At 37.4% G+C, this 14,132-nt stretch overlaps 1 protein-coding gene across 5 annotated transcripts in view; it reads right to left on the bottom strand.

The window, feature by feature from the left end:
- tcf4 (transcription factor 4) overlaps window positions 1-14,132 on the bottom strand; it is a 243,408-nt gene that overhangs the window by 89,650 nt on the left and 139,626 nt on the right. For all 5 annotated transcript variants that reach the window (XM_028462063.1, XM_028462064.1, XM_028462062.1 and 2 more), the window contains 2 exons: window positions 13,267-13,393; window positions 11,912-11,961 (listed from right to left, as the gene is read on the bottom strand). In XM_028462063.1, coding sequence (XP_028317864.1) covers window positions 11,912-11,961; window positions 13,267-13,393 — 177 coding nt within the window. The remainder of the gene's footprint in view (window positions 1-11,911; window positions 11,962-13,266; window positions 13,394-14,132) is intronic.

The raw sequence follows: 14,132 nt of genomic DNA, 5'->3' as shown, positions 1-14,132 counted from the left end.
TAAAACTAATCTCTGCTAATAAAAACATAACAAAATTTAGATTATTTTCAGTAACGAGACAGGACTAAAATCTCTTATGTTTTAGTGCAGCCGTTAGTTGAAAGACTGGGAGGTGTACAGATACTGAACCAAACCATTTAGACAAGTTCCAAGACCTCTGACACACCCGGCCAGATGGATGGTGACTCCGGTCACAAACAAAGGCTGAGTCGTGAGCATTTTGGTATTAACAGCACATATTCATACTGAACCGCTGCAGTACAGGGTGTTTGGTTGGGTACTGGAGTGTACCGAATGTATGGCATGGCTCGGCTAGCCTCTGTTTACTGAGCGTCATAACGACCTGAAATCAAACGCCAGAGTTGAAAGACCTGCCATATCACTAAAGTATCTGTCTGAGAAAATCATGGCTTCCCAATGAAGTGGGAAACAGTCCTTAAAACCCACCTTTTTAAACTTCTTCTTTTTCTTTTACTTTTACTTGTTATTTCTTTAATTTCTTTTATTTATTTCTTATTTTTTATGTATTCTGTAAAGCGACTTTGAGTCCCCAAAAAAGCGCTATATAAAACTGATGTATTATTAGAGGGCCAAGCGTAGCATACTCGGTTCCCAGTGCAACGTGCTGCGGAACCCTATTGTAATCGTTCTGATTATTTTTCTGTTGGTAAAAGTAGTGCTGCAGGCTACACCGTGCTTGGGAGGGTTATGCAATTTGTAGGGTTGGTCCAGACCCCTGCACTTACCTCGGACGTGAAAAATTACATATGTCCGCCAGCAATTTTTTTTTTTTTCCAAGGTCAACACATTTAGCTGGGAGTGTATGGATTCTTTGATTCTACCATTGTCAGGTTCAGGTTCACATTCATAGGGGTCACGTTCATAGGGGGTCCATGGGCACCGCAAAATCCTGAGGGCCGAGTCACGCGGCCCCCCTTTCATAACGGCACGCAGTTCTAGTTATTATTATTATTTTTATTATTGAAATCTGACAATATTTATCTATTTATTAGTTTATTTAGGAGGGACAGAACATAGAGCATTGTTATATTTAAAATGACATGTCCATGGCCCATCTAGCCAAAGGTTCATTTAAAGAAGCAGTCCCCAACATAAAGCAGACAAAGGCAAACAGTGACACTGTTATATATGCAACATGCTACAATACAAAAAATTACAATCTTATTAAATTAATTTAGTGTTTGCAGTCTTTGTTTGACTTTAACCAACGCTTCACTTTGCAGTTAAACAAGTTCAGGTCTGTGACGGTTTCAGCTCAGCAGGTAAATTGTTCCAGATCTGTGGACTCTTTACTGTGAAGGTGCTTTTACCAAAAGTGTTTTTTTGGCCGGTCTAAAGTCACCGTAGACTCATAAATATGACAAAGGCAGTGTACCATCTGTCTCACACTTTGAGACATTATTTAATTACTTTTTGTCGATTAAAATAAGATTAAAACTATGAGTGTGAGTGTAGAAACATTGCCTGACTGCAGCTGTTTTCTTTTGGTTTTTTCTTTGAAAACATGACAGATGAGTCATTTCTACCTGATCTCATCACACAACCTATCCTGTGTTATTTAGCGTTTGACATTCTGAGGTTGAATCCAAAATAGAAAGTCCTAAAAAGTAAACATAGAATTCACATTACACTAGATTCTAAGAAGACCACATAGTTTTTTTTTTTAATCATATATATACATCCACCTTATATAAGACAGTATTTCACCATTTCCTGTCTGCTACTACAAATCAAAACCACATGTGACATAAACATAGGGCTGGGTGATTTTGCCTTAAAAAAAAAAAATCTCAGATTTTTTAAAGAAATATTTAAGTTTCAATTTTTTATTTCAATGCACTTAAAAATGACTGCGACTTCACAGTAGCTTCAATTTTCTGATTCAGAAATCAGATAACTACATATTTTATAACATAAAACATCACAATAAAAAAAACAATAAACTATTTCCTTAGCTAAGTGTGAATAAGAAATGAAACATGCCTGTGGCACACATATAGCCTACTCAAAGGGTAAAGAAATGTAAACAAAAAGGGGTCTGGCTCACATCGCGCTATGGTAACCCACAAGGACCGAACGCGAAAAAAGTAAAAAAAAAAAAAATAATAATAATTTATTATTATTATTTTTTAAACTCGAATTTGCAAAATAAAAATATATTTCATCAACAAATTTGATAAATCGATTTTTTTGCCCAGCCCTACATAAACAATGTTTAAACTTTTACACAGATCTATGTGACTATGAATAATTACTGTATTATTATCATTAATTACAAAGTTCTGAGTATTTACATTTTTTTAATTTATTTTTTGAATCAAATGCTTTTAGAAAAACACGTTATTCTCACTGATCCCGTTCAGGGGATGCTATAGCCTCTCTAAGCTAATTTGGGGCACAAGGGTGTGTAAACCCTGGACATGGAATACACACATCAACACACAATTAACACTCATACCCAGTCATTCAGTCTCTGTAGAAAGTCTAATGAGCCATACGTACATGTTTCTAGACAGGGAGTCCCAAGAGAACTCCTACGCACACTCGGGGACAGTAGCAAACATAGTTCCTGGTCAGAATAAATGGTGCCTGGAAAACCTAAAAATGTATTTGCTGTAATTACTCATTCCTATAATAATAAAGTAAAGAACCGTCTAAGGTTTTATATGATGCAAATACAAAACGTGTTTTTGTTCTGGAAAAAAAATCCTTCCTCTACAGGATGCATTGATATTTTAGTCAACAATGTGTGGCCTCAGCAGCACTTCCTCTTCAACATAACAATGTTTCCCTACACAAAGCCTGGTCCATTAAAAAAATGGCTTTTACAGTTTGCTGTGGAAGAACTGACCTCAGCTGGTCAAACATGAAGGATTAGCCAGAGCGCAGAGCGTGACCTGAACCTTACCACCTTCTATCATTGGTGGACATCACAAGTGCCCTCATGGCTGAACGGGATCAAACTCTGGCACTCACATTCTGCCTTCTGATGTCGAGCCATTTCCCCAAGGACACACTCCACACATGCACGGAAGCAAAACACTGTAGTTCAAAACTTGGCCCTAACAAATGTAGCATTGTGTCTTTGTATAATAATGGAATTAAAGTAGGAGATTTTTTCTCCTTTGGCAACAATAGGAAAAAGAAAAAGTTGAGAGAGAGAACGGTTGGATCAGTATTTTATGTGTTGTGCCTATGGATGTCTGTAGGGGGCAGCATGGCTCATTAAACTACACAAATGTCCCCCACGCCTTTTAAACAGCACCACGACCCCCACCCCATTCACCCCCGACCCTCCTCCATCCTCAGCCCTACAGAGACCTCCGGCTTTCCTACTGAGTTTTCAGCAAGACCTGACTTAATGTAATTAATGCTGTGGACTTTAAACAAAACCACAACTGAGAGAGAAAGAGTGAAAGAGAGAGAGAGAGAGAGTGGAATCGACAGGAATGGGAGCAGATCAGCCGCCGGTCAGACAAGCTCTGGACATCCTCGTCTTGAAGAACAATATCCACTCAGCTGTGCTTTAAATCAGATCTTTTATAGAGTAAACATTGGGGAAACGGCACTTTTTGTATGTCGAGGATCATTTTGTTTAGTCAGCATATTAAGTGTAGGTTTTTAAAATCCTTTTGTGGAAATGAAGATGTCTCCAGTCTTTTTCTTCACTCTGGATGCACTAATGTAGAATTAAGACAGGCTCGGACAAGGCTGACTGGCTTGAGGTAAAAGGTAAAAATAATATTTCATTCAAAGTTACTGAGGATAAACAAATGTCCTGAGAAATCTATAAAAAATAATAAACATTTACAAAAAGGAAATGCAGTTTTGGCTTGTTTAATGTATACAAATGAACACTTGCAGCACATTAGATCTAATTTTCCAACAAAACAATTAGGGGAAAAAGAGAAATGAAATACAGTAAAACAAATAATATATTTTTTTAAATTAACATGGGCAAATAATAATGCAAATTTAAAAATAACGCAACAAATATATTTCCTAATATTATGGTTTACTTTCTACAAATATCAATTTCATGAATAACTCAGGTGACAGTAAAGTAAAATGTATTTATTAAAATTATCCTATGACAACACAAATGAGTTGTAATATTTCAATTACCATTAATAATAAAAGTAAAAAACAAATCGTGCAAACTATCTCTGTGGTGCCATTATGATGTTGTGTGGATACACGTGTGTCACAGTGTCCTACTTTTTAGAAATGGGACAAAGACGTACTAATGGCCCTAATCGAGCATTAAGCAAATACAAGCAGCCCCGAAGAATTAGCAAACATTGTTAATTTCCTTTAATGGTTTCACTGGACTCATTTTGTGGATATTCGTGACAAACATGTGCTTTAATGTTTATTCAGTCAGCATTAGCAAAGCTCCGAGGACGAGCCCGAGCTTTTATAAGCCCCAACAACAAATGAACAGAACCAGTTGTGTCTAAAGAAGACGTTCTATATTCCCAGCACCGGTAAAGAAACGCAGCAGCAAAACGACACTGTGCAACCTGCTAATGTTAGCAACTGATGCCTAATTTCCTTTTGATTACGAGCCGTCCCACGCTCTCCTCTCAAGTGACATTTAATTGTTTCACAAAGTAAATCATCAACTCAGCAAGCGACATCTGACAAATGTCAAAAAGAAACTTAGTGCGCAGGGAGAAGAACAGGGAGAGAGGAAAAATGCTTACAAGAGTTTTGTGTTGGTGTGTGTGCAGCATGGAGGTTTGGGTAATTCTATTTTGACCTGTGTGTGCATGCGTGTGTGTGTGTGCGTGTGTGACTAATTCCACATGCTTCTAAAAGACTGAACTCAGACTGGTCTTTTGGACAATAGACAACGCGCTCACACCATTTCACTTTTTTCAGTCCCGACGTCTCCCGCCTGCACGCCTCTCCATGTAAAAACAATCAAATACTAACCGTGACATGATGATAAATTATAAGAATGATAAAGAAATGTCTCAGACCGGAGATGGGAAACAAAGATGTGATTGATCTGAGAGCCAAGTTATCAAGATTCATGTCAACATTTAGAATAATGACCAATCTGAACATATGTTTTTATCGTCCTGATTCTGCACTGTTGTTTATTTTCGTGTAATTGTTTACTATTTTGTGTGTTTTTGGAGGCAGTTTGTTTATTTTTGTTGCTTTCAATGCCTGGAATCTTCGTATTTGTTTTTGTTGTTTAGTTTCTTTTTAGCAATTGTATGCACCTTATTGTTCAAAAATATTTATTTTTTTGTTCATTATGTGTATTTTTCTTTCATTCTTTCTGTATTTGGAGTAATTTTATATATATATTTGTTGTCATTTTCATTGTTTTTGGATTCAGTTTGTGTATTTTTGTTGTCGTTTACAGGTTTTGAGAGTTAATTTGTACATTTTTCTTTTTGTTTTGTCAAATTTTAGAGCCATAATCAGGGCTTGAGGCCCACATGTAGTCTATGTCTGTCTATAACTAGTTGTTGCCCATGTCTGTCTCAGACTATAATAATGACTCCCAAACAAGCTAAAAATTCAACTTAATTCTAAATGTCACTGTCACTAAAGATAAAGAGTGTCTTTTGAGGCCTGAAACAATAATGCTTTGTTGTTGGAAAAAAAGAGAGTAAAGACCACAAACACACAGTACAAGCATGACGGCAGGCCAAAGCGCTCCGTAAAAAAAGCCTCCAACACCAACATGTCCACGTCTCCATTTGAAGAAGAAAATAAGCTCTACAGAGTGGTACAGTGAAGTATGGTGGCAGCTTCAAATAAAGTACCCTTACATCACAATGGGCTAACAGTAAATCTATTCGTGATTGATGACCAGCCTTATTCACTGTTTTACGTGCCAGTGAACATCTCACCTGACTGACATATAGCATTCTGATTGTTGCCAAAATGAAGGTAAAACGTACTGATCATTGAAATCATTTCAAATAGACGTGAACACGTGTATGGACACAAAAAACAAAAGAGGGCAAGAAAGATTCTCCCGACACACAATTGAGCTGATAAGACAAAGTCAATAATACTCAGCAGTATTTACTAGTGAGGTCTTTATAACACGGGCAAGGTGATGCAAAGTAATGATAAAACCCCTTCATTATTTGTAAGCAACGTTGCATATTTCTAGTTTTTACAAAAAGAGTGTCAAAATAAAAGATTTAAATATAATAAAATAATAATAATAATAATAATAATAATAATAATAATAATAATAATAATAATAATAATAATAATAATAATAATAATAATAAATAAATATGTTCCCTTTTGCACAAAAGATAAACTTACTTAATGAGTTCAGTGCAGACTTGAAGGTAAAGATTTTTTTTTCAATCGAAAAAAAGTTAAAAATAGATTTTGTGTAAGTATTAATTTTAAATGGCAAATTCCAGCTTAATATTCTGTTTAAAAAGCTAAATGTGACACCTAAGAAAACCAGAGACAGATCATAGTTTAAAGCTACAACAATCAACCCTGCAAATTATTTTTAAGAAGTACAACAATAATTAAATCCCTAAAATCAGTCCTTTAATAATACAGCCAGCCTTTTAGATCTTTCACACACAATTGTTAACACAAAATTAATAAACTCACCCACACACACGCACACACACACTACACGTTTTATTACAGAAAAACAGTATATATGATAATTATATAATTTACCAAGTAGACTGAACAAGCTATTTATTTTAAGTTTAATTGAACTAAAATGTATAATTATTAAGGGAATATTGTATTGTATTGTTTTCTCAAACACATTTTTTAAAATCAAACCACTATCAACTTAGCATCCTTCAGATTTACCAAGTAGGGTTTCTGTAAAAATAAGTCATAAAGCCAAAAATTCTTATATATTTAAATATAATTAAAATAGACATTAAGACTGATTGATCTTAATATAAACAACATTCGAGTGAAAAATCAATAAATCAAAAAAGACTTCATGTTGTTTAATTAGGAGACCACGACACTCGGCAGCTCGGCAACTGGAAGCAGCAGCGACTCCACGTTTATGGATCCACTGCTTGTGTTGGCAGCAGGTTTGGAGGCCGGACTGTTCCGGAAGAACAAAACAATTAGATGTGATTTTAGGTCCGATTTGAGTAACAAACAAGCAGCTGCTCGGTTCAACTCTTATAAGGGAACAGTAACTACAAAATATAGAAAATGTTGTGTAATGAATTACTACATCTTTCAAAGTTTTTCTTTGGATATTATGAACCGGGGCACTGTACTTTACACTTATCTTTTTATAATATTAAAAACAGGTCGACTGCTTAGATTGAGTCATTTTCTCTCTTTTAAAGGCAACACAACACTAGTAAACTGACAGCCCACCACGTAAAGGTGTTTTTGTGTTTGAGCTAAAATACATCATGTTTCCACACTAAGGACTATGAATGACAAAATGCTAATAAAAAAAAAGCAAATCTTAGTAGGGCTGATTTTGACCTTTTTTTTGCCAGTATCTGATTTATCCATAGTGTCCATTATTGACTGATTCCTATTTCAACATATACACCCCAAACTCATGTTAGGTCATATCATGGAACACCATTATTTTATCAGCTTTTCATTATTGACAGAAAACCTGATATCGCTCTACACCGACATTTTGTTTTATGCTAACATCAGACAATGAAATCAGACACCCCCAGCAAAAATCAAAGCCAGGTTTAAAGTACCTTCAACAAATTAAAAAATAAAAAGATCAAAACAACGTTTAGTTTTAGTTTTTCTTGCTTTAGTTTCTGCTCCATGTGAAGCTACTGTAGATTCAACCAAACCAACTTTCCATTTCAAATGACTTATGTAACAGTAGTGTTAAAGGTCCTATATCATGCTAAATCAACTTTTTTGAGCTTTTAACCTGGTTATTACAATGTTAATTCCTTATCAAAAACACCCCCAAACTATTATTGGGCTTCCTTCCTGCATCTCTGAGAAATCCTCACTAATCCTACTCTCTGCTCTCTGAGCTGCTGCTCTACCCTCTTCTAAAAAACATGTGGTCAGACTTTTGTGTGTTTGTGAACCAATGCGATGCAGCGGTTGGACAAAACAAATGATTATCATCTTGAATGCACTATTCCTGTAATAGATAGAGATGAGGAAGAGAAGAAAGTGACTTAGCAGCTTAACACTCCGGTGTTTGAAGCAGCAGCAGCAGCAGCAGCAGAAGCTGAAGCTCTGAGACGGACTCACAATCACAATAGCTGCTTAAATAGCCATGTGTTTTACTGTGATGTGCAGTTTTTTTGGCTGAAAACAATAACAAAAGTGAGCGAGGCAGTCAGCGTCTACAGACACGCCTACTCATGAATATGCACGAAGGCCTCCAAAAAAGCTCGTTTTAAGAACTGCTCAGAGAGTGACTTTTCAGAGGGCTAAAACTCTGGAAAACAGGCGTGTTTGGGAAAATAAACCTGAAATACTATGTTGGTGGGGTTCTCAGAACAAATGGAGATGGGTGAAAACTAGTATGATATAGGACCTTTAAGAGCTGCTGAGATACACGCAAACACCATTGCATTAAAAGACAACGTCACACAACCACTGCACCTTCTAGTGCCAAAGGGCAGAAAAAGGGTCCAAGAAAGGGCCGCGGGCGCCCTCGTTTGCACTTGTGGGCCGAAATACTTCATAAATGACAGAAAACGGCACAGATATTACATATACCATTAACGGAACCCTTAGTAACAATTCAGCTTCTCACCAATCTGTTCATTTACAACCTTCAATAAGCAGAAGAAGACCCTCAGTCAGCGATACATTAAAATCATGAAGTAGAAAAACACAAACTGGGAATGGCAGCAGTACACACCCACCTAAAAGCACTATTGATTAAAAGTTCAACCCAGACTTCATCAGGTAGGCCTACAGCTTTGTGAACCGAGGTAATGAGGCAGAGCGTGGACTGATGCTATTAAATGAAGCGATGAAGCCTTTGAAGCTAAAGTAGCATGTTGAGAGTGAACATCCTTCATGTGTGGGGAAGCCACTAGAGTTTTTTTTAAAAGGAAAAAGTTGGCTACAACTACTGAAACACCCTGTGGGTCGTAGACTGGCACAGCTAAATGTGGTTATCGGTCAGACCTTCACATACATGCACACATGCCACAACCTCCTCTAGCAACACGAAATAAATAAATAAATACGTTTATTCATCAATTCATCTACAGGAGTTCAAAATCCAAGCAGTAGAGGTGGGATGATACGTTGAGTTCACGGCACGATACAGGTTTCACGATAAAAATATGATGCAATATTTTTGCAAAAGAAAAAAGACAACAAAAAAGCGTGCTTTTATTTGACCTGTGTATGACCTTTTTTACTCAATAAGAATATGAAATATAAACACAAACCATAACAACCCCATACACGATACCCTTGACAATACATTTTGTGACGCTTTAATATTGCTATATCTTGTTGCACGGCATATTGTCCACGGGTAAATTGCCATGAATCTGACGATTCACGATTTGCATGTCGCGATACGATATCCCAATACTAAACAGTACAATATACGTCACAATATCAATAATTACAAAGTATTAAATTGGAATTAAATGCAATCATTTTTTTAACTTGCCAAAACAAGTAAATGGTAAATAACTGTATTGAAGTACCAATATCACATCCATGAAAGTGCCCAGTATGTTTTATGAAAATAACATGCAATAAACTTCCAAACTAAAAGCATAGACTGTAAAAAGAATGGACGGGACAAGCTCCCCGCTGGAGTGAAGCTTTTATTTTTAGAGCTCCCCCTGCTGACAGGCTGCACTATAGGTCATCTCCTCATTTGTAACCGATGGGATGTTGGTCAAACTGTAAAGTTAAAATACTTGTCACATAATCTTTTTCCAAACCTAAACTCTGCTGTGATCATTAGTTATTATCACCCTACATTCTGTTCAAGTGCTAATTTTTCTGTGAAGTTTGTTTTAAATAAGTTATTTGAGGTTGAAAAACGGGATTTTACGCCATATATGACGTTATTGACAGCCGTGGATCTTGCGTAGCTCTTTTTCTGACTAGCAATTAGGTCGTGAAGGAAAGCCAATACGCCATTTAACTCGATATTTGAGTTATATTGTTGTTTTATACTATCTGAACAAGACGTTGGTAGAATTTTCAGATGGGAAGCTCTCTGCCGTGATAGACATGTAAACAGACACGCCTACAAAGGTGAGCATTTCAGCGTCCTTCGCGCAGTGCTAGGTATGTATTTTCTATAGTCTATGTATGTACCAGTGAACGCTCCGCCCCCACACTCTGTCTCGTGTTTATAAAGCAGCATGAGCTATGGAGTGGGTGGGAGGAGGGCGGGCCATCCTCTGGTCCTAGGTCACTGTGCGTGGAGGAGGAAGTCAGTGTCCCGTCTATAGACACGCCCACTCATGAATATGCATAAGTAGGACGCAAAACAGCCTGTTTGTGTAAAGTTGCTCAGAAAGTGACTTTTCAGAGGCTATAACTCTGGAAAACAGGCGTGTTTGGGAAAATAAACCTCAAATACTATGTTTTTGGGGTTCTTAGAACAAATGGAGATGGGTGAAAAATAGCATGACATGGGACCTTTAATATTGTCCCACCTTTACAAATCAAAACAGCTTAATGTGTCATTAGGGTTTCCCCTAAAATCAGTCCATTCATCTCTTTACCACACAACACGCCGTGGACGAAAACTATGTCACACCTGCCCTTAAAATACAATCCCTTCTATAATCAATAAGCACATTTTTATAAGTCTTGGTCCATCTTCTTCACTTCTCCCCCCAGCAGTTGAGCTAGAGTTCAACACAGAGAGGCGGAGGAGGGCAGGAAGTGAGAGACAAAGCAGGCCAAGGCCACGAAAAACGGACTCCTGCTGAGCCAAAGAAGCTGCTGACACGCCGTACGTTTACTAGTCGTTAACTGGCTATTAATGAGGTCAGCATTTAGGCCAAAAAAAAAAAAAATATATAAATATATATATATATATATATATATATATATATATATATATATATATATATATATGTGTGCGCACAACAACGATTAGCAGGCAATGGAACCAGGATACATCTTCAATTCACTTATATGAAAACACATAAATTCTCCAAATTATTTTTGCTGTCACATTTTAAAATCAACTACAATATATATACTGTAGTAAAAAGTGGTTTAAATTAATGTACTAATAAATAGTAAAAGAGCTGGTGTTAAAACAATACTATAAATATTGGTGGGTCAATAAACAGAGTTTATAATACAATACAAAAATTGGAAAAAAAGGGATACAATGAGGGGAATGGAGCCCCCCCCCCAAAAAATTGCAGTAAAAAATAACTACGCTTTTATATGGGCGTCCCTACAAATCTGTACATCCATTTGCTATAACCACTCATTCCTGCACTCAGGGTTGCGGGGGTCTGCTGGTGCCCATCTCCAGCTCACATCGGTCAGACGCCAAATAACCAACAACCCAATGGGTACTTTCACTTACTCCATTCAACCTAAATATTTCTATTTTATCTGCACACTTTAAAGCTTAAAAAAAGCAAAAAAATAAACCATTTGGTTCTGAGGTAAATAATTAAACTGTTTTTAACAATTAATTGATTTCAACAAAAATAAAAGATTAAAAACAATATTCTTCTTATTGAATATTGCTAATTTATCATCAAAGCCAAACCTTGTCACACATCAGCAAACCAGCTCCAACAACAGGAGAATAAGGCAATACTCCATCACCATCTTCATCAGTGCACATTCATAAAGCCAGATCCCATTGTTCCCACTCTCACACTCAGCAAAAGTCTACAAAAAGCATTACACACAATGTGAAACAGCCAGCAAAAGCAAGAAAAACAGCATCACTTACTGAGGACGGCAAGCCAGGAGGGACTTTCCGCACTTTTTTGGGGTGAATTTCTAAAAGAATAAAAGACAAGCGCAAGGGAGAACAATTAACAATCGGTTTACCAGGTCCAAAGGCTTTTAATTGTCTTTTAGAAAAGATTTTCCCATTTCACTGGTTTTAAACTAAATCAGTCAGGCAGTGAAAGAGAAGATCAATGCCACTCTCCTGCTGCTGGACTTTAGAAAAAAAACTGAATATTGTTTGTGTTGGATAGAGCGCAATACTGGACCAACTCCGAAGGTGAGATGGATAAAAAGGAAAGGATTTTATGCTTGTTATAGCTGGTGTTGTGTTTGTGTTGCCAAGGCTGATCTGACCAAGGATGCTGCACATTCACTATTCATTTTTTATTTTTTTCTTTACCCGCAACATTTCATATATAACGCACGCGCGCACGCACACACACACACACGCACGCACACACACACACACACACACACACACACACACACACACACACACACACACACACACACACACAACACACACACACACACACACACACACACACACACACCACACACACACACACACACACACACACACACACACACACACACACACGGATTCCAGTTTAGTAGATACTAATATTTGCTTTTCATTTGATAAGAAAAATGTTCTTTTACAAGATGAAGTCGGTAACTGTTGATTAAATCACAGTTTAATATTAAAACTAAGACATTATTACTGTATGTAAGAAAAACAGCTCAATATAGTAATTCTGGGTAATTTAGTTTATTTATCAGTCTCACTGGTTTCCATTTATTTGTTGCCTTTTATAACCTCAGTCTCACATCAAAACAACAGGTTTCACAATGACTTGGTAAACACTCAGTTTCAATATTGACACTTTCCCACCAATCCACGGTGTACCTAAAAAGAAAATCAATAATGATGTTGTTACTACAGCCAATTAAATCAGGCTTTAATATCTCATATAAAAACAAATACTGCTTTCCTGGCGGCTCCTACTGCCCTATAAACTGTGTCCTTTTGTCAACAATAAAACCGAATACAAGAGTGCCAGCTCATAAAATGTTCCTGGTTTTTGATTGGCTCACAGGTGCGGATCTTTCAGGCCTGACTGTAGCTCAGCAGAGAAACCACCTCTGCATTCCAATCACCTCAAACTAAGATAGCTCACATCAGTTCACAAGACGATGGCCAACTAAACATTCAGCTTTTGTAGAGCAAATACTCAAACACTGTATATGTATGGCCTACTATTCTGGTCTTTCTTTTGTGTTTCCATTTAAAAAGCCTCCGAAAGGAGCGTCTATTGTTTGATCTGTGTTCAGTGTATGTGCGTGTCTTACCCATGGCGTCCATGTGCAGCGCTCTCCTCCGAGGGTTGGCGCCGTAGTGCTGGTAGTACTGAGTGGCCGGCTTGGTGGGCGAGGCCGAGCCGGGGCTCCCCAAACCCAACTCACCACCCAGAACGGACTGGTTGATAGACATCCAGACAGAGACAGACAGACACAGAGAAAAAGATCGTGTGCGTGTTAATATAAGTGATAATCAGCCGGGGGTCATGTGATCAGTGACAAACAAATGACACTGGATACAGAGTGAACAGCGACAAAAGAATACCACATTGACCGGGCGCTATTTTCAGAAGTAAATGAATATACATGGTACCATTCTGGTTATTCTCATCATTCCCATCAATAACACAAACACATTTCAACAAAATATTAAAATGTATATCATAGAATATTTAAACAAATTGGTTCAAGGATAAAAACAAATCACAGTGCTGAATATAAGTTTGATGACAGATAGCGCTGGTCCACGGCTCTGATGGTGTTTACCTATAAAGTATACATTATTTACCTCCATGAGAGTGACCTCATGCCGCTCGGCGTGCAGACGTTCAGCTCGCCAGCTCAGTCTAACTCTTCTAAACCTGCGACCCTGTTTACGCCTCAGACTTAGCAAACCGCTATCACATTGTCTTGTTAATTAAGTTCAGTGATTTCAGCCGCAACAAGTGGCGACCGAGCGGATTTGGAGAGAGAGAGAAGAACTAGGGAATAAAGGACAGGGAGGAGGATGGAGGAGTTTCTTTAGGCACTGCATAGAGTTAGTGAGAGAGAAGGAGGTAAAAAAAAATATAAAAAAAAAAGAGGCAGCCTCTCTCCTCCTTAAATAGACTCCAGCACCGCTCCTGCAAAGACTTCTT

Source organism: Gouania willdenowi, chromosome 12 (genome assembly GCF_900634775.1).
Source record: "Gouania willdenowi chromosome 12, fGouWil2.1, whole genome shotgun sequence".
Taxonomy (NCBI): domain Eukaryota; kingdom Metazoa; phylum Chordata; class Actinopteri; order Blenniiformes; family Gobiesocidae; genus Gouania; species Gouania willdenowi.
The sequence above is the reverse complement of the archived record's forward strand: the minus strand, read 5'-3'. Positions and strand labels throughout refer to the sequence as shown.